At 37.7% G+C, this 22167-nt stretch overlaps 2 protein-coding genes across 9 annotated transcripts in view; one reads left to right on the forward strand and one right to left on the reverse strand.

Annotated features, from left to right (window-relative positions):
- The window catches only part of LOC106085824 (protein outspread), a 561373-nt gene that overhangs the window by 144976 nt on the left and 394230 nt on the right, over positions 1-22167 (reverse strand). The gene's annotated exons all lie outside the window — the stretch shown is intronic.
- LOC106085825 (alcohol dehydrogenase-related 31 kDa protein) lies at positions 15187-19585 on the forward strand. Its single transcript, XM_013250255.2, has 3 exons — positions 15187-15303; positions 15362-15769; positions 19232-19585. Exons 1-3 carry the CDS (start codon positions 15211-15213, stop codon positions 19526-19528), a joined length of 798 nt encoding a protein of 265 aa, XP_013105709.1. The 5' UTR covers positions 15187-15210; the 3' UTR covers positions 19529-19585.

The following is a 22167-nucleotide window of genomic DNA, read 5'->3' on the forward strand; positions in this document are numbered from 1 at the left end:
TAGGGTAGATGTAGGGTATTATAAAGTCTGCACAGCCCGACTTTTGCCTTTCCATACTGTTTTTTTTCATATTTAGAAAATTTTTTATATCAAAAATATCTGATATCGTAGATGGGTGAACTGAGGTAACCAAAAAGACACGACCGACCGTGTCCGACCAAACTATTGAAGAAACGCCGTAACCCAAGGGAAGCCCAAAAACACGAATTTGGCAAATAAATTTTAAATCAAGTTATTGGAGAAACACCGCAACCCAAACTGGCTCAGACAGACCGGATCAATATGTAGCTCAAATGGATGGTATTTGAGAGCACAAACGAATCTGCCAATCAATTTTTTAACCATCAGGACTATATGGTTACAGCTGCGGTATAGACCGATCTCCCGATAAAAGGTCTTGGGCTCATAAATAGCACATTTATTAATTAATTTCGCTGATATTTTAAACAGTGAATTACGTTACATCCCTCATCATCTGTGTCAAATTTGATAAAGACCGCACTACGTTTGGATAAAGCTTATATATAGACCGATTTTAATATATCTCCGGACGGATCTCCCGATTTAGTACATTATGACCCATATGTTAACTTGTGTAAGATTCTAAATTTATCTATTTTGGCTCGTACATTTTGCATATATGTTGGCCATTGCATATATGTGGGATATACTGAAGCTTCTAGGGTCGGTTTTTCAGGGGTTCAAAATGTCAAATCGGGAGATCGGTCTATATGGGAGCTATATCCGGTTATAGACCGATTGGGACCGCACTTGGGTTGTTTAAGTCAGTCATAGCAAAACACTTCGTGCAAAATATCAGCCAAATCGGAAAAATATTGAGGCTTCCAGAGCCTCAAGATGTCAAATCGGGAGTTCGGTTTATATGGGAGCTAAATCAAGTTAGCTACACCACTTTGGGAAGAAGTTTTTACATGACCCTACAGTACCTCACAAATGTCGCCAGCATTAGGAGGGGAAAGCCACCGCTGAAAAAAATGTACTGATGTTCTCGCCAGGATTCGATCCCAGTCATTCAGTGTCATAGGTGGACATGGTAACCTCTGCGTTGCGGTACTACTACTCAAAAAAAAAAAAATTTCTACTGCCACCAGAGAAATGCAATGCCGTGTCAATATACTTATGGGAGCCATATCAAAATCTATTGAGATATTTTCCATAGCTTTAACCTTTGCCTCATAAAGTTACATAAGCAAAAATTTGAAAAGACCGTATATTGGAAGATCGGTCTATATCGGGAGCTTTACCCAAACATGGTCGATCTCAACCAAACTCAACACGAACTGGCCCAGCATCATATATGGGGAAATCAGTCTATATTGGAGCTATATCAAGATTTAGTTCGCTATAGCCCATCTAGGTTAGGTTGAAATTCCAGTCTGCCATCAGACTCACTTAGACATTTTCGTCCATTTCAATAACACAAGAATAGGAGAAGGAAAATGCCTTCTTGTTTCTACAGTCAAACCATTCAAATCTCTTTAAAAACCCCAACAACTTGGAAACGTTTTAACGTCATATCAGACAAGTTCTCAAAGAAATGAGAACCTAAAGTGGAACTCAGTCTGACGGCATGTGCGGGACACACACATAGCAGATATTATATATCCTATTCTTTGTCGATGTCCTTACAGCTTTTGCAGAAGTCGTTATTTGCAACCATCAGGCACAGACATTAGTCACACAATGGCTGAGACGAATACTCCAGCCACCGGCTACATGGCGTAGTCTTCTTCAAGTAGATAGATTGGGGCACATAATTTCGAAGTTTTCACAAACCACACTTTGTGACCATTTCTCATTCGTTGCCTTTCAGATAAACTGATTCTAGTTTATGCAACATCTATTGTCAGTGATATTGTAATTCCTCTTCAAGTCTAGATTGGGACACATAATATTGGAGTGTTCACATACGCCACTTTGTGGCCATTTCTCATTGGTTGCCCTTCCGATAAACAATTTCCAGTTTATGCAACATCGATTATTATTATAAGGAATTGTGGCAAGTACTTTTTATCAAAAATCTCTCTTGAAGGTGTATGGGGCAAAAGTGGCCCATCTAAATCGTCTCAGAATTTTACGACGGTTAATATATATACACTGTGGGGCGGAAATAGATATATTTTTTATGTTTTGGAAAGCGTCGACTTAATAAGCAACCTCGGGGTGCAATTCTATATGAATTACAAAAAAAAAAATAAATCGGAAGAACTTAGCAAATGCTATTCATGGTAAGGAGTATATTACTTTCGAGCAGGGCGAACTTATCGTGCTTTTAATTGCTATACCCACCACTATAGGATTGGGGGTATACTAATATAGTCACTCCGTTTGTAACATCTCGAAATATTGATCTGCAACCTCATCAACTATATACATTATTGATCGTCTGTGTGGATCTAGCCATGTCCGTCTGTGGAAACCATGATAGCGGTCGAACGCGTGAAGCCGCTCGAAATTTCGAACAGATACTTCTTATTGATGTAGGTCGCTGGTGATTGCAAACGGACCTTATAGGTTCAGATTTAAATGTGGCTCCCTAGAAGCTGCAGTTATTACGATCAACTTAAAAATATATATAAACCGGTCTCGCGACTAAGAAAGTCCCCTAAGACTAAAAAGGGCTCTAAAAGACGCAGTTTTCATTCGATTTGGCTGAAATTTAGCACGTAGTGTTCTGTTACTACTTCTAACAATCGTGACAAGTGTGTTCCGAATCGGTATATGTTATGTTAAAGCTTTCATACCGATCTCCCGATTTGACATCTTGAGCCCCAAGAAGCCGCATATTTTGTCCGATAGTACGTATTGTCCAAATCGGTTCAAAACCATATAAGCTGATTAGCCCTTGGTAGAAATTTATTAAGTACAACTTTGCTGTTTAACTAAGTTCGCCTTGTGTAAACTTTTAGCAGATTCCACAGTGGTGTGTTCCCGAGATTCAACCCGGCCAAACTTAACAGGATTTTACTTATTCTCATATATTCCTTCGTCTTCCGCCTACCTCTTCTGCTTCTTCCTTGTGGGTTGTACTCAAATTACTGTGTGGCAATATCGTCTTTAGGCTGTCTTAAGATATGACCTATATTTCGCTATTAATACTGTCATATTTATATCCTCAGGAGAAACCTAGAGAGAGACAGACTTAATATTCCACGATTTTTCCACTTTCACTGGCTGACTTATATAAGTTTCCCTTCAAGGATGCTCATTTCATATTTCTCTCCAATATTAAAGATACAAAAAGATTATTAAACCTTCAACGATCCTGCAATGTATGGTCGAAATCGGGGCACATCGTGGCATAGCTCCCATATACCGACCCCGGATTTGACATCTAGATTTCCAACAATCGGTTCAAGCATGGTCCAAATCGGTGAATAACTTCATATAGCTCCCATATAAACCGATCGTCCAATCTGACAATTTAGCCCATAGAATTCGCAGTTGTAGTTCGATTTGGATGATTCGGATTTGACATCTTGAAACCTCAATTGTTATCCGATTGGGCTAATATTTGAATGTAGTGCTCTGTACTGATTTCCAACAATCGGTACATGTACGGTCTAAATCGGTCTATAACATGTAAACCAATCTCCCGAAAAGCGATCTACGGCCCTAAGAAGCTTAATTTTTTTTTGGCGATTTTGTAGAAATTTTGTACATTAAGTCCACTTGTGTCCTTCAACTAAGTTAATTTGGTTAAATTTTTTGTAGGATCTATGGTGGAGGGTTCCCAATATTTTCCCCGACCAAACTAAGCACGTTTTTATTTGTTTGGTAATAACCTTGAGCTCAATTATTACCAAAAAAAAAAAAAATACAACAGATTCTCAAACTATTCAAAACTGTATGCAAGTCAAATTGAGAAACTAGGAGATCCCATCGATAATATCATCCGATTGTCACCAATATTTTTCATGTATTTGCTCTCTCATGTGTTTATTCGCCTAATTTTAATTTGTTTTAATAGGAAATGCAATTTCAGTTAGTTGTTACCCAATATTTCTCATTTACGTTTTGTGCCAATCCGGCTTATGTACAAATGTTTGCGTTATATCGCACGCTAAGTATAAGCATATCACCACAGACCAAACTCGAGTAAACCACATAAAAAGGTTTTCTATAAATAAGAAAGTAACAAATCAAATCAATAAATTCAACCCTATGCCTCTCAAACGACGTAGGTACCCTGGTCAAATATATGTATATTAATATTCAAGTAAACAAACGAGGTAAGTATAAAAAAGCGAAGAATTATTAAATTCGTTAAGTATTTTAGTAGCGTTTTATGATTAACTTTGATATTTCACTTTGCTATTTGCCTAGGACGGCCTTCTCTGACAAAAATGTACATCCCTCGAAGATAAGTAATAACAAGTAAAAGCGCGCTAAGTTCGGCCGGGCCGTATCTTATATACCCTCCACCATGGAGCGCATTTGTCGAGTTCTTTTCCCGACATCTCTTCTTAGGCAAAAAATTATATAAGAAAAGATTTGCTCCGCTATTAGAGCGATATCAAAATATGATCCGGTTTAGACCACCATTAAATTATATGTTGGAGACCTGTGTAAAATGACAGCCACATTTTCTGTCCGCAATTCGAATAAGAATTGCGCCCTTTGGGGGCTCAAGAAGTAAAATAGTGAGATCGATTTATATGGGAGCTGTATCGGGCTATCTAGAGGCTCAAGAAGTCAAGACCCAAGATCGGTTTATACGACAGCTATATCAGGTTACGGACCTATTCGGATTTGAACTATACTTGGCACAGTTGTTGGATATCATAACAAAACACGTCGTGCAAAATTTCATTCCAATCGAATAAGAATTGCGCACTCTAGAGGCTCAAGAAGTCAAGACCCAAGATCGGTTTATATGGCAGCTATATCAAAACATGGACCGATATGACCCATTTACAATACCAAGCGGCTAGCTTTACTCCTTCGGAAGTTATCGTGCTTTCGACAGACAGACGGACGGACATGGCTAGATCGACATAAAATGTCGCGACGATCAAGAATATATATATTCTTTATGGGGTCTCAGATGAATATTTCGAGTAGTTACAAACAGAATGACGAAATTAGAATACCCCCCATTATTTGGGCTTTTAGCAGCTGGTCAGGCAACCTTAAATGCTCTTTTTCCTATTTCCTATATTATAAGGTTTTGTTGTACAAATTTATAAATGTTGGAGGCCTTAGAAATTATTGTTGAGATTTGACCAGGATTACCACGTCATTTAGCCAAGAAGGAAGAAAGTTCTTCTGGACCGCATCCGTTGTTGGGAGTCTAAGGACTGCAAGCCCAATCTTTCAACCATACATTACAAGATTAGTAGATTCGACAAACTGATGGTAACCTGCCTCGATAGAGTGACTCGAACACGTCAACACGTTTAAAGAAGTCGGTGCTACGGATTCTACAAGGTGTTTACATTTAAGAAACACTTCAGCAGTTTTTCTGAAAACTTGCCAGAGGAACCATCATCAACATAGCTTAGCAGATTTATGGAAGCGGAAAACTCCTTTACAACGGATTCGATCAAGAGAAGATAGGAAGACGGGATCAGACAAGAACTGTCTGAGCAGCATAGGAGAAAGATCAGCTTCAACATCACGAAAAGGCCACCACCTTAAGGAAAAGTGCTGTACTTGCTCTTGACAAGATCAAACGTATCTTGTGAGGATGAACTTCTGTCGGACCCAGACAATGAGGCTAATGCAACAATTATTAAAAAATTGAAAAGTGACTATGGTCCGAGTGGCTGCGTCGGGCTCCACAAGCCGACAGACGACTGGTCAGCAGGGGTTTTAGAAGAAGGCAACTGGTTCGAGTCGTAAGGACAAGGCCGGACGTTTTCTATCTTCGCAGGCCTATAATTTGCCTAGGCCATCGGCCTTCTCTGGCAAACCAAAACGCTCTTCAAGAGGTTGGAACAATAAAAGGCGCATGACCATTAGTTTTAATGGGAAGCTTTGTGTGAATGATTCTTAAACTCTCACCGATAAAGAGAGAGGCTTCCTTTATTAGGTTCTGAGGAAACGGCATCGCAGTCAACCAAAAGGCTGCGGTCATCTGGAGGACATTCCTCCCCTAAAGCGGGCAATAGTAATACGGGTCCAAAAGCCTTTGCTAATGTCGCTAAGGACAGCTTGGTGATGGTAGTTGTCGACAAGGGAAAAGAACAGAGGTGCATATTCAGGAGCAATTGGAGTGAGATAGTCAATGGTCATCTGTACAATCCGATGTCCTTACGGAATTGCATGGGCTTCCTCCAGATTGGGACGATGCGGGTCGGTATCGGCGACTATACTAAATAATTGCATTCGGGGATCAACGCTCAATTAAGAACTATCGTTGCGCCTTAAAAGAGATTGGCGAGATCTGTGCAGCAATGGATTAAGTCAAGAAGTAAGATATTCCTTCTTGACCAATGGCATACGGTTGTTAGTCTCCCATAGTTGGGACTTGAAGATCAGTAGGTTGGATGAGGCTGACGGCGATCAAAGACATGAAGTATTCGTACTAAACTCCGGCTGTCTCGCAAACCTCAACAAGTCCGAAGGAGTCGTATCCTACGGACTCAACAGGTTGAAGCTAACAGTGTGTAGATAACACGACCTAGAAGAATCTTTCTTTTAAACACTCCAAGCACTACTTCGTCTGCTTTCACAAGTTCCTATGCCTTAGAACCATATAACAACACGGTTAGTATCAGTGTCGTGTATAGTGTAATTTTCGTCTGTCGACAGGTGGCTTTGTTTCTAAACTGCCTACTTAATCCGATGTAGCATCTGGTTGCCAGTATTAATCTTCGATTTATTTCAAAACTGGTATCATTCGTTTCGGTTACGGCGGTGCTGAGGTAGATAAAGTTTCTGCATTTTCTTTATCTGATCGGTTGTTCAGGCCGTTTTGGGGCTTGATATCATCCATTTCGTCTTATCTCCATTACTGCCAGACCAATTTTCACTGACTCTCTTTTGAATCTTTCAAAAGTTGCAGTTACTACTTTGGGTGACCGGCCTATGATATCGATGTCGTTGGTAGCATGCTTCTCTTTTTAGTGTTCTCTTTTAAATGTTCTCTTTTAGATTAGTGCGCCATATCTATTCACTTCTGCATCTCGTACAATCTTCTCCAGCAGGATATTAAAGAGATCGCATGGCAAGCTGTCTCCTTGTCTGAAACCTCATTTGGTATTGATTGGTCCGGGGAGATTCTTTCCTATTCTTATTGATAAATGTGTATCAGCAAGTGTCATCCTGCAGCGTCTTATTAATTTTGCAGGGATACCAAACTCAGATATGGTTTGAAATCCCATTGAACGAAAGCGGCTTTGTAGTCAACAAAGAGATGGTAGGTGTTGATTTGTCCTTCTCGGGTCTTTTCCAGGATTTGGCGCAGTGTGAATATCTCCACCATATCCACCATAGGGTGGATTTACCTGGTCTAAAGCTGCATCACACAGTACCCTCGAGAGAATCTTGTATGCGATGGGGAGAAGACTTATTCCTCTGCAGTTGCGTCATATCTTCTTTCTTGTGTACGGGGCATAGTATGCTGAGGTTCGAATCATCGGGTATGCGGTTCGAATCATCGCGCAGATAATCTGATGCATGCGCCTTATCAGCGTGTCTCCTCCGGTCTTAAATAGTTCAGCGGGAGACCCGTTGACTCCTGCTGCCTTGTTGTTCTTCATTAGGTTCGTCACCGAATTATACAATCTAGGGATTTATAATAAGGGAAAAAAGTCCGAACCCTTTTATCACACGCAAAAAAAATACGTTGGAGACATTTTTTCGAGAAACAAAATATTTTTCTTAGGAAGTTTTTCTTTTATATAACCATACAACGTTTCGCTTCAACATATCAAACGCTAGCCATAAACGTAGTATTAGTAAAGTAACTAGCTTTGTTTATTCCAAACCCTTTAGCAACTTCGCCTACGGTAAACGCACATTTCTTTTGTTGTAAAACCAAAAACTCTTTGGCAAAAGTGTTTTTATAGCCACAAACGATTAATCGTTTAGCGGACCAATATTTATTCTCTTGTGTCTCTTCTTCTAGAGAGAGAGAGAGAGAGACGTTGAATATTTAAGGGTATGGTCCATTGATGTATAAAAAGCGATAGGCGAATGGTAAACTCGAAAATTAAAAAAAGAATTTTACTTGGCGAAATTTTCTTTTATGTGAAACGAATTATTTTTTGAGTGCAGAAATAGGCAGGAGACGCTGGATGTTACTTTGCTATCGCAGAAGATGTGGGAATTCTTGAATGCACAAAGCTCCCTGATGACATTTGCAATAGCTTCACCTTTTAATGTAAATGCGGTAACATATCTGCCTATGACACCAAACGACTGGGTTCAAATAATGGCAAAAATAATAAACAACATGTGGTTAAACCCTCACTGTGTTGACGAGACATTTAGTCTTTTAAAATTTCTGTACTAAGTAGTATGGCTCTGAGGAACGCCGTTGGCATTCGGCAATAAAAAGGATAAATGGTAACTATACGCTTAAATGTTTGATTCTTGTGTTAATACAATTGATGCTTCACGTAGTCTACAAAGGAATTGAATTGTGAATCTATAAAGAACTCTAAATTTATATAATCAAAATATTTTATAGTAATACCTCGATTCACGTCGTTTTTGGTTAAGAAATCGCGACGACGTAAATCGAAATTCATTCATTCCTTTTTGATCCTAATAAGCAAAATACAAAATAGTATGGCTATCGGTTAACGATAACCTGTTCCAACACGACGGATTATCATTAACCGATGTAGTACTTTCGAAGAGATCCCATTGGGGATTTTAGGTCTAAACATGGAATTCGATATTTATGTTCAAAATACGAACAGTACCCTTCGACGCTACTGTGACTGTGATTAAACGTACGGTTAGACTCAGGAATGATTCCTGATTCGGTCTAGACATGTTCGTTCTTCCCCATTTTTTTCTGTACCGTTTGTCAGTCTGTCGTTTTTTGTAAACCAATCATTACGACATTTTATTCAGTAGGACATTCACCCATAACATATGTAACAGTTTTAATAAAATTATTATGTAATCAATGGAATTTTTGTTGTTTTAAAAAAGTAATCGAGAAAAACATGCGTTTGCATCTGTGAAAACTAACATAGCACCAACCATTAGTAGGAACAATTTTTTGACGACGTTTATCAAATCGACGTTAACTGAGACGACATAAATCGAGGTATTAATGTGTTACAGCAAACCACAAGAAAAACCTGTTCTCAAAATTACCATATATCCATCGTTTGCATTGCCTTTTTATAATGTTTTTTTTTTTTAGCAAAAAAAAAAAAAAAATACTCTCCAATACACATATTACGAAATTTTGTTGTGGTTGGTGTTTCGTTATTCTCTTTTGTGAATTTCATTTAAATGTTTAGTGCATATCTTTTGTTTGCTGTTCAACAGCTCTGGTAATTTGAAACTTTGCCAGGTTACCCAGCGGTATTGCAATATTATGTGATGAAGGGCGATGATGTGCATGAAGTCCATGCTCAAGTAATCAGCGAGTTCGGCGCCAATGTATAAAATTATTAAATGCCTGCAGTTTCGGAATTTTTCATCATATTTGCATAACCCCTACATTTTCTTTGGAGCTTCGCTTTTAAAGCAGAGTAACTCGAGTAATTACACAATGATTTTCATCGCAATATGAGTAGTTGTACTGGCTACCGGTTCAAGACGCACACATATACAGATACCGCTATATTGAGTGACAGGGAACATACACAATGTTTAACATTTCTCATCATCAGGGTCAGACACGTGTGGGCGTCAACAAGTCTGGGGGACAGCATATTCGAGTAGACTTAGCAACGCTCAAAGGAAAATACTCTTGCAATTTTGATTTGCATAGAATATTATCGCAAGGAGTACAACATGACTTTTAAAGAATGCCCCTTAGCCAGGCGCGGGGGTGGGGGAGGCTATCGGGCCCCCAATCCCCAAAATTATTTTGTCTAAAGAAAAATTTTATATAAAACTATTCTAAACACAAAATTTAAGTAAAATTTTCTTTTATTACAAAATTTTACATTTATAATGTTCTATGAAAACAAAACTTAGCTCAGGCCAGGCCAGAATATGATCTCGAGCTAGAAGATGTTCGAAAAATGATGGGAAGATTTTAAAGATCAAAACAATTAAAAGCATGCCAAGTTCGGCCAGGCGGAATCTTGGATCGCATTTGTCAAATTTTGTCTTTGCCCGATATCCCTTTATAGGCAAACAAAGGATAATGGATAATAATTGCTAAGGAATTGGAGCTATACCAAGTTATAAACTGATTGGGGCAAAACTCTGGTTGGCTTTTAGAGACCAACGTGAAAGTTATTGCGCAAAACTTCAGCAAAATCGGATAAGAATTGCGCTCTCTTTAGGCTCAAGAAGTTTAATAGAGAGATCGGTTTATATGGGAGCTATATCAGGTTATAAACAGATTTAAACCATACTTAGCACAGCTTGTATGTAAATTATAACAAAGCACTTCATGCAAAATTTCAGCCAAATCCAGTAATAATTGCGACTTCTAGCGTCTTAAGAAGTCAAGATCCGAGATCGGTGGGGAGCTATATCAAGTAGTTAACCAATTTATACTATGCTTGGCACACACGTTAGAAGTTAATTCAAAACACTTCAAGTAAGATTTCAAAAAGTCAAGATCCAAGATCGATTTATATGGGATCTATTTCAGGTTGCGAACCTATTTGGACCATACTTGGCACAGTTGTTGGAAGTTACAAGAAAACACTTCAAGAAGTCAAGATCCGAAATCGGATTCTAAGGGAACTATATCAGGTTATGGACCAATTTTGACCATACATCCCACAATTGTTGGAAGTCAAAACAAAACAATTTCTGCACATTTTCAGCCCAATCGGATAAGAATTGCGCACTTTAGTGTTTCAAGAAGTCAAGACCCAAGAACGGTTTAAATGGCAGCTATATCAAAACATGAACCGATATGGCCTATTTACATTCCCAATCGACCTGCACTAGTAAGAAGTACTTGTGCAACATTTCAAGTACGACCTATTTGTCACATACTTTTATCTAACTATTAATTATAAAGTCAATGGAGCCTGTATTATTGATTTTTCACACTCGTTTATTTAACCAATTCCCTGACATAAATTCCAAATTTATGGGAAACATTGCAATTTTGACAAAGAAAGTTAAAATTTGAATATTTTTAAGAAATAAAACGAATAGAGACATCTTAATAATGTTGCAGATAAAAGTGTCATTAAATAAGTAGAAAGGCGTTATGTTCGGCCGGGGAGAACTTAGTGTACCCCCATCCTATGGTGGTGGGTATAAAAATATTAGCACAAATGGGGGATCTGGAAACTGCCTATTTTGTAGGACACATAACACCCGTTTAAGTTAACAAATGTTATTTCAATTTGCTCCAACAACTCTCTACAAAGAAACAAGTTAAGACATTTGAGATAGTTTTTTCAAAAAAGTCCGATCAATCAAAACACTTTTTTGGACCGCAAATTGAATTTATGTTAATTTTTTGACTTTCAAACTGTTTAGCAAAGTAGTTGTAAATTTTGAACCGGTTTTCAAACTATTCCCAAAATGTTTTTTTTTTTTTCAAAAACATTTCTGACATTTCTAAACCGGTGATTACTCCTTAAATTAAACCCTTTACAATTTTATAAATTTTTATGCTCAGTAATAGCCTCGTCATCTCACGATCAGGCTCACCCCATAGGATTTTCGCCATTACATGCGCGTTCGTCGCTCACGCCCTTAACCCGACCCCAAAGGCTTCGAGTTAATCAAGTTTATTGACGGCAGTCCTCTGGCCTTCACCGCCAAATCGTCTGCCCATTCATTCCCCCTAACTCCGTTGTGACACGGCACGCAAGCGTACGGATAGTGTCATTCTCTAAAAAGGCCTTAATCTCCTTCTTACACTGCAAGGTTGTTCGCGAACTTACCGTCCTGGTTGTTATTGCCCTTATGACCATTTTACTGTCCGTAAATATGTTCACACTCGACATCCTCGCGTTAGCACCACACCACTTAATGCATTTCGTGAGCACCTAGTTCTCCGCCTGCAGGACCGTTTTATGGTCAGGCAGGCGTGCCTATGCCAAGACAACATGTTCTCTGAAGTTGTTGTATGGTCCTTATGATGCACTTTTTCTCCATCGCAATCCACCAAACTACTAAGGCATAAGTAAGTATTGTTCTAATCACGCTCCTGTAGAGCCAGTGGACTATCCTCGGGTGTAGGCCCCATTTTGAGCCCACGGCCCGTCTACATTGTGCCAACACAATTCCGTTCCAAGATTCCAACTAAGTATTTGACCTTGTCAGATATCGAAATCGTTTTATTGAAGAAACGTGGTGCGTCAAATTGGCCCACCTTCGTATTCCTCGTGAACAGGCGTATTTCAGTCTTCTCGTGGTTAATATTGAGACCCCTTGATCCAGCCCAGCCATATGCCATACGCAAGACCTTTTCAGCCCTTCTGCATAGCTGGTTCGGATCCTTACCCCTTAGCAGTATAACAAAATTAAATAAAATTTTTTAAATAGTTTCTTTTAAACGGCTAAAATTGTTTGTCCGATAAATTCACTTTCATTAATCGAGGGAATTATAAAAATTTTTGAAGAGTATTCACGCATACAATATGATTTTCATTTTGCGCACCACTGATATATGATGTTAAACGACTGATAAGCAAGGCAACATAACTGAGAATGAGTACTTTTATGGCAAACAATAAAAATGTTTCCTCTGACCAAAAGTCACCTACTACCCCCAGTATCGACCACAAATTTCAATAAATAATTTGAGATATCTTTACCAATTTCGCAGACCATAGTTCGATATAGCTGCTAAGGTTTCATAAATAGTGTCTTTTTCAAAGGACTTGGCGTAATGAGTATAATATGAATACACGAGGTGATGGGTATCCAAAGTTCGATCCAGCCGAATTTAATGCGCTTTGTCCGCAATTATACCAAAAAGCCATACAGATCTCTTTCATACTTCTATTCAGTAATAGCCTTATGTTGTTATGATCCGGATCGCCCTTTAGGATTTTCGCCGTCCTTTCAACCACTTCTCGGTTTCACAATGTAGCACGTTCATTTGTGCCGCCGGTTGATTTTTTTCGAATAAGATAATCAAATTATTTAAACAGTATATGATAGATAAGTGTTCAGGTTTTGAAATGAGTGTTTGAAAATTAAGCTACGCCTTGCAGGTACTTAGTTATGGCTTAACAAAGTCAAAATGTGTGGAAAAATGGAGTAAAACATTTACTTTTGTTATTTTAATTTTTATTTCTTTTTTAAGGCTTTAACATTTCAAAATCATCAACCGAAAAAAATATTTGTTTTCTATTTTCTATAACATTTTTGGAGTCTAGTTTTTTCCTTAACTTTGAATTGTGACGCAAATAACTTATGGTAGGAATAACTTGTATATATATATTTTTTTAATTGGAGAATTTTGCAACCATGTCATTGATGTTATCTGATTTGCAATAACGAAGGCCTCCACTCCAATATCTCATAATCCATTAGCAGTATTTCCGGCATTTATACATGTTTTTTGTAGGGTTTTACTGTATCTTTTATATACAACTCTTCATACTTAAAACCTATGTTTACATCTATTCGGTTTTCATACCGACCATCAAAGGTGGGAGCTATATCTAAATCTGATCCGATTCTGATGAAATATTGCAAACATTGGGAGTCTTAAAAGGTCAAATCGGATGAAATACATATGTGGGAGTTATATCTAAATCTGGCCCGATTTTCATGAAATTTTGCACACGTATTAATACGTTTCACGAAACATCTCACGCTACATTTTGTAAGGATCGGATACTAAAGACTTAAAAGTCCAGATGGGATGAAAGATATATATGGGAGCTATATCTAAATCGGAACCGATTGTAGCGAAATTTTTACACCCTCCTCCGCTCCTTTTGACCTGTTTTGTTTATCAAGTATTAAGAATAACTGTCAAAAAATATTAATGTATGACAATTCCTTGTCTTGTTTTCTAGATATAACACTAGAAATCGGACCAAGTTACGTAAAAATTGAGTGTTTTGAAAATCGAAAAAAGGTCAACTTTGAAAGGTCACATCTTCTAAAAAAAAGATCCAACATTTCTAATTGTTGATTTTTTGAAATGATTGAAAGTTTAACACAAGATAGGTTCTTTAAACATTTCGTAGGCGCACATAAAAATTTTGATTTTTCCCATTTGTATTACCTGCCCGCGTCACTGTGCGACGATTTTAACGCGTACTGCGCAGCCTTGAAAGCTTCAAATTCACCAGCTACATTGGTGGCAGTAATGTGGACCTTACAGTGTCCAGTCCAGTCCAGTCCAGTCCAGTGCCGTTTCGTTCTCCATTGCACCGCTATGACCCTTTATCCAAACTATGCGGATGGTGCCATACTCAGAGAAGCTATAAGTTTCCACTTTACACTCTGTCCGTGGCCTAACCGTCTTGGTTGTTATTGTTCTAACGGCCAACTACTGTACCACCCAACGTATTTCGTTATCTCCTTGATTTCCAACTGTAGGTGAGGCGGCAGGAAACAGAACTCTGTCTCTGTCACCACGGTTTGATACATCCGTGTAGCATGGACCACTAGATGACATTAACAGAATTCTGTCAGTCCAGACGGTTGACTTCAGAACCATATTCCTTACGTATTTTGCTTACAGAGGCGACTCCATTTCTAAAGACTTTATTTGTCGATTATCGGAAAGGCAATTCCACTTTATTCATCACCTGCAAATAAATGTTTGCTCCCTTATCACCACGCAAGTTCAAAGTCAAGTGAAAAGCTGAGATTATTTATGAAGTATTTTTAATGAATATTTAGGTATATATCATAAATATCATAAAATTTATTAAAAAGTTGCAACATTCGAACTTATCTTAAAGGGAACACTTAGCTCTCAACTTAAAACTTAGATAAACCAATGAGCTTATCTACTTTAAAATATATTAATAATAAATAGAAGATAAGCCAAAACTGCTGCCTTCACATAAGACTGTAGATCCATTCTGACTGAAATTAGTAGGAACAAATTAGTTTAACTTCGCAAATCAAAGCAAGCAGTTAGGCCGATCAGGAGCAAAAAAAATGGATTTGGAGGGTAAACATGTAGTATATGTGGCCGATTGTGGGGGTATAGCCTATGAGACTTGTAAGGTTTTGGTAACTAAAAAGATAGCGGTAAGTTCAAAAATTTATTTACCTTATACATCGGTTCAAAGGTGTCTTCTTATTATAGAAACTGGCTATTTTACATAGTATTGAAAATCCCCAGGCTATTGCCCAACTTCAAGCCCTAAATCCCAAAACTCAAATATTTTTCTGGAAATTCGATTTCACCATGACTCGATCGGAAATGCAGCGTTACTTTGACGATGTAATGACTCAAATGGACTATATCGATATTTTAGTCAATGGATCTACCTTGTGCAAAGAGCAAGATGTGGATGCCACCATCAATATAAACTTGGCAGCTCCTATTAATATTATCACTTGTGTTTTGCCCTATATGGATAAGAGCACGGAGATGGGACGTGGTGGCATGATAGTAAATATCAATTCAGTTACCGGATTGGATCCATCGCCTGTATTTTGTGTCTATAGTGCGGCAAAATTTGGTGTATTGGGATTTACTAGAAGCTTGGCGGTGAGTAAAAAAAAATTGTTTAATTCGATTGATTTAATCTTATGATGCAACTGTGGGATCATTTCGAATGCAGGAAAGTCGAATTATATCGGGAGTTAGGTGGTACTCGGCTATAAAAAGCAGGACCCCATTTATTGAGCTCAAACTCAAAGAGAAAACACTCACACTTCTTTAATTTGTGAGAAAAATTATGTTAAATATCAGTTAGGTAAGTTTCGGTAAAAGTGGCAGTCCGTACCAATCTTGCTTCGTTCAGTCATCTCCTTACGAGTTCTGTGAAATTAATGGGCTTTCTTTTGAATTCAGAGGTTTAATGGTTGTCTGAGATGATATTTATGTTAACTATCGTTAATACATAATAAATGGTAGGGTGTACATTCGATTAATCGCTATTCGATTATTTATGACGTTTCAAATATTCGCACAATTGCAAACTATACATTTAAAAAAAGCTTAAACATGTGAATTGTGGCATTAGTCTGAATTTTTTCGATCATTTGGACCCATTTGCTTAAAATTTCATTCGATTCGGGTTCAAAGAGGTAGATCAAATAAATCGGATCAATTATTTCCTATTTACAATTTAAATCGACACACATATATGAGAAATATTTGAAGGACAAGATCTCAAAAAATATCCCGTTTTGTTTTATTTCATACATTAACCATCAACCTCTTTCGGTCTTGAATTTTCAAATAAACGATTAATCGAAAAATATAAATAAATGTACACCCTAATAAATGGTGATTGGATTATTTTTTAAATCTAATAAAACACTCAAATTTCCAAATTTTGGTTGGAATATATAAATCGATCGTTGAAATTTAATGTTTATACCCTCCACCATAGAATGGAGTATACTAATTCCGCCATTCCGATTGTAACACCTCGAAATATTCGTGTAAGGCCCCATAATGTTCTTGAACGTCTCGACTTTCTGTGTCGATCTAGCCATGTCCGTCCGTCTGTCGAAATCACGATAGCGGTCGAACGCGTATAGCCACTTAAAATATTGATGTAGGTATTAATGTAGGTCATTGGGGATTGCAAATGGGTCATATCGGTTCATATTTAGATATAGCTCCTATATAAACCGATTTGCCGATTTGACTTCTTGAGCCCCTGGAACAGCTTCTTCCATGACCTTCAACAGACGTGTCCGATATGGTCTGAAGCGATCTATAGCCTGATATAGCTCCCATATAAACCGATTTCCCGATTATGCTTCTTGAGCACTTACAAGGCGCAATTCTTATCCGAATGGACTGAAATATTACCCAATGACTCTACTATAGTCTTCAACATTCCATTAATTTATGGCCCGAATCGGACTATAACTTAATATAGCTCCAATAGCATAACAATTCTTAACCATTATTCTTTGTTTGCATAAAAAGATATACCGCACAAGGAACTCGACTAACTCAATCCATTGTGGAGCGTATATAAGATTCGGCCCGGCCGAACTTAGTTAACTTACTTGTTATACCCACCGCCATAGGATGGGGGTATACTAATCTGCACATTCCGTTTGTAGCACCTCGAAATATTGATCTACGACCCCATAAAGTGTATATATTTTTGATCGTTTCGCCATTCTGAGTCGACTTCTTGGGCCCCTGGAATCCGCAATTTTTGTCCGATTTGTCTGAAATATTATTACTGTGCTAAGTACTGTCAAAAACTGTCAAGAACCTGATAAAGCTCCCATATAAACCGATCTCCCGATTTGATTTCTTGAGCTCCAGGAAGCTGCGATTTCTATTCGATTTGGCTAAAATATTGCATATAGTGTTCTGTTATGACTTTCAACAACTGTGCCAAGTACGGTCTAAATCTGTCAACAACCAGATACAGCTCCCATATTATAGCAGAATCCATGGTGGTGGGTTCCCAAGATTCGGCCTGGCACGCTTTTACTTGTTTTTAAATAACTTCATGTTAATGTTACCCGCGTTTCCGGCTCAAATTCGGTCTCAATTATGCGAATAATACGTGTTATGTTATACCAGCGCATAAGACGCACCAGCCTGTCACTTTTCGAGTGACTCCTCCTTGAGGAGTTCATCTACTGGGCCATCTGTGTAGATCACAAGCATGTCATAAAGCGTCATTTACTAAATATGTTATTAACAAACTTCCTGCGGTTGTACTGACGAAATGAAAGGTTATTGAATGCATCCTCAATGTTGTCATGAAGGGCTGATTCTGTGAACTTGCCCTTGCGCACAGTTTTCGATACCGACGATCGTTAGGAATCCCCGCCCTGAGATATGTATCTTTTAATCTCTGTAGGTTTTTTGATATAAAGGATGACTGAAAAATGGGATCAAAATCGTTTGCTTTTATCAGACGGTTTTCTTGCTTTTCGAAATAAATATTCCCTTTGAGTTCTAATACAAGCAGAATATATCTCCTAAGCAACTTTTGGTTCTACCCATGATATTATACGTAAGTTATTTGAATTCTGGTCCGTAATAGAAGTGGAAGATAGATAGATCCGTAGCCTAAAAACCTCAGATGTACCTTCCACAGATTAGCAGAAGTCCGTTCAGTATTTGTTTTGAGCTATTTAAGCTGGTCCTTGTAAAGCCTTTCTTAACTCAGACTAAATGAGTTAACATAGAAAATAAATAGTCAGTAGATTAGCCGAAAGCTGTCCATGCTGGAATGTACTTCCAATCCATCCAGGATTTGTACCAAGCCCTTTCAGAAGAAATCAGTACAGATTTGGACATAGCTCCCATATATATTTTCTTTCGAAGTGGCTAATAGTGCAAGAATATGGTTATTTGTGTACCTATTCGATTACGATTTCCCGAGTAAAAAGAAATCATATGGTCAGACCCAATAATATCTGTCATCAGATACAGTTGGATCATATTATATCTTATTAGTTAAATTTAGATGCTATACAATTTTATCTAAAATTTTTGCCGAATATTCAACTTTTATATTAGGGTTGTGAACAAAGTTTATTGAGCCTATACGCCTTTTATGGATGGATAATGATCAAGGGATTTAAATCAACTACCGCTAACCATATACGTTATAAATCAATTAATGGATTTAGGACCTAAGTTTAAAACATTGCATTGATATTTTATACGCAAATCTTAACAAACTAACGCATTAACAAATAATTTTTTATTGTTCCTGAATAAAATTAATATACGCCAATTTTAAAAATGCTCGTTAATCCTCCCAGGCGAAATGTATGAGACTCCATATCAAATTGGGTTAAATGTATATATTACATAAAAACCGTGGCCCACAACCTGAATCACAATTCTAAGTGTACTGCATTCTGCAATTGTATCCCCACAGGTTTACTTTTTCCACATTGCCTGTAATCCCCGTCAGATTACTATCAAACATAATTTCTAATCTTATGTGACACTCTGCGCCTATGTGCGAGCGTTCTCACCACGTATGTAACTCCTTTTGTATCTTCTTTGCAGCATCCCATTTATTATGACAAAACCGGTGTGGCTGTAATGGCCATTTGCTGCGGTCCCACCAAGACTTTCATAAGGCATACGATGAAAGCATTTTTGGAATATGGACAGGAGTATGTGGATAAACTAAAAGGGGCACCGTGTCAGGAAACCGCAGTGTGTGCACGCAATATAGTGCGGGCCATAGAAATGGGTTCGAATGGGCAAATATGGTTGGCTGACAATGATCGCTTGGACATTGTGAAACCACAACTCTATTGGCAAATGTCCGAGGAGCTAATAGAATATATGGAGCGCTAAGAAAAACGGAACGGAACAAAGTGAAATGCATATTTGCTTACCAACCCCATAACAAGACGAACTACCGATATACAGGGTGGCTGATGAATATTGCTACAATGATGAATATTGCTACATTTTTTTTTCGGTGTATGGAATACATTTTTCTTTTATTCATGTTAAATTAAATTATTAAATTAATTATTAAATTATTATTAATTAAATTAATTAATTAATTAATTAAATTAATTATTAAATTATTATTATTAAATAGAAAAAAAGTTATTACATTTTTTTTTGGTAGCGGCTTTCATCAGCCACCCTGTAGGACTGATGGAATTGCGATTACGACTAATATTTATGTATATTAACGATTATACGTTTATAGATATGTACATGTATATAGAATGAAGATGTATAAAATATGCTGATGAATAATGACCATCATGAATAGAAATGTAAAGGAGCTAGCTGACAAGGTGCTGGTGAAAAATTACAAGAATCAAGAAAGGGTCAATAAACTTAGAAAACATCTTGGCTTTGTGGTTTCTCTCCTTACTAACATGTGGTAATTATTGAACGTAGTATGCATATCTGTTGGCAGTCAAAACATTCACTGTGAATTTGTCTTCTCCCCTTCTTACGTCCTCCATAAATATCATGGAATTCCCCTGAAAACGTATGCCAAAATGGGCAATATCGTGTTGTAAAAACACTTATAAATAAACTTTTGGCATAAATTCAACAAATTTTGTGTTTATTCTGCGAAGTTTTGCGGTTCTTAGGCCATGTATTTCCGAAAAGATTATATTTTTAATTTTTTCCCCCGTTTTAGTTATTTTGTTGGCTTTTGAGGCAGTGAATGAAAGAGTATATGTGAATGCAAACTGCGGCATTCGTCTATTAGAAAATGCAATTAAGCCATTGTATGGCTTAAACATGCCATAACGTTGGGTATTGGGACAAAAAAGGCAGCCGCATATTCTCGAAATAGGTGGTTGACAGAATGTTTTGTATTCTCACTTCAAATTTACTATGCAGTAAAAAAACTAAGAAATAGAAAAAGTCTGACGCCGTCCTCTAAAGAATAACCTCTTCCATTTGATGTATTTACTACTGTCTTCAAAACTTTGCTGATCGGCAAAATAAAATACAAAAAACAACAACATTAAAAAATTTCTAATTTCAGCCTGGCTGAATCTTGGGAACCCACCACCGTAGATCATGTGAAAGATTTTCGAAAATGAATTTGGTTGAAGGGGATATGTATATTTTACGTACCAGATTTCTGCCAAATCATACAAAAATTGAAGCTTTCAGGAGTCCAAGATGGAGATGGGTTTATACGGAAGAGATATCTGCTAACAGACTGATTTGAACCGTGCTTAGAACGGTTGTTGGAATCGTAACAGAACACTTTGTTCAAAATACCAGCCAATTTGCGTAAGTTTTGTTATAGCTGTTATACACAAGTGTCGAAAGGTCTTGCAGATGGCGTACAACTGGGCTAGACGCAGGGGTCTCAATGTTAACCCAGAGAAGACTGACTGTTCAGGAGAAAAACGAAGGTGGGTCAATCTGACGCACCACATTCCCGCAATAGAACGGTTTAGATATTTGCCAAAGTCAAATACTTAGGAGTGATCCTGGACAGGAAACTGATATGGATGTGTCACATTCAAGAGCATACTGAGAAGACTTACAGATGTTGTGCACCATATAGATGGGCCGTAGGCTCGCAATGGGGCCTGAATCTGAGGAAAGTCCACTTACTCTATAGGAACGTGATCAGATCAATATTTACTTACGCCTCAGTAGTTTGGTAGACTGGACTTGGTGGAGAAAAAGTGAAACGTAAAGATAATAATAATGTCCTAGACTGGAACCCGCAAGGGCAGCAAAGGAGGAGACGACCGAAAAACACATGGATCAGCTGCACGAAAACAGAGTTGGAAAAAAATTGGGCGAGTGAGTATATGTGAGTAATATTTAAATCTGAACCTATTTCGAAGAAATTTACCAGTAATACCCAAACACAATTGTGGCTGCTACAGCCTTAAAACTCCTTTTCGGATGAAAGGTGGGATCTATATTAAAATCTGAATCGATTTTGTTCAAAATCAATATCGTTCGTCCTCGGGTCACATAAGTGACATGTGCAAAATAACAATCGAAGAATAAATGCGAGCTGTACCTTGATCACAAGAATACATGGACAGACAGACGGACATAGCTAAATCAGAGCAGGAAGTGATTCTAAGCCGATAAGTATACTTATCAATGGGGCTAGCTTTTCTTCTTCTTAACGTTGCAAAACAATTGAACCGAAGTGGTGGTGTAGGGTATAAAAAACTAAAATAGCTAAATATTCTCCCCATTTGACCCCATTTATGTCATTAAATGTATCATAATGAAAAGTTTCAAAGTCGAACTCAATATATTGGTTGCCAATTAACATTGAAATATCTTTTGCTCCTGCTGCCGCAAGTATTCAGTCTCCGAAAAATCATCTTCCCTTCTAAGTTTTCTCTACCTTTCGTCATGCTTCTGATACCACTTGCCCATTTTGTTTATTGCTCAACACATGTCATCCCCTTTATCATACGTACATTAACAGGTTGCTTACACAATTACCCCAATAAAATAAACAATTACAAAAA

This window comes from Stomoxys calcitrans, chromosome 3 (genome assembly GCF_963082655.1).
Source record: "Stomoxys calcitrans chromosome 3, idStoCalc2.1, whole genome shotgun sequence".
Classification (NCBI taxonomy): Eukaryota; Metazoa; Arthropoda; class Insecta; order Diptera; family Muscidae; genus Stomoxys; species Stomoxys calcitrans.

What these genes read in the sequence shown, in the direction of transcription:
- LOC106085825 (XM_013250255.2), top strand. Translation starts at nt 15,211, where the DNA reads ATGGATTTGGAGGGTAAACATGTAGTATATGTGGCCGATTGTGGGGGT. An exon ending in TGGTAACTAAAAAGATAGCG is followed by an intron (nt 15,304 to 15,361) that starts GTAAGTTCAAAA and finishes TTCTTATTATAG; the next exon opens with AAACTGGCTATTTTACATAG. An exon ending in GATTTACTAGAAGCTTGGCG is followed by an intron (nt 15,770 to 19,231) that starts GTGAGTAAAAAA and finishes TCTTCTTTGCAG; the next exon opens with CATCCCATTTATTATGACAA.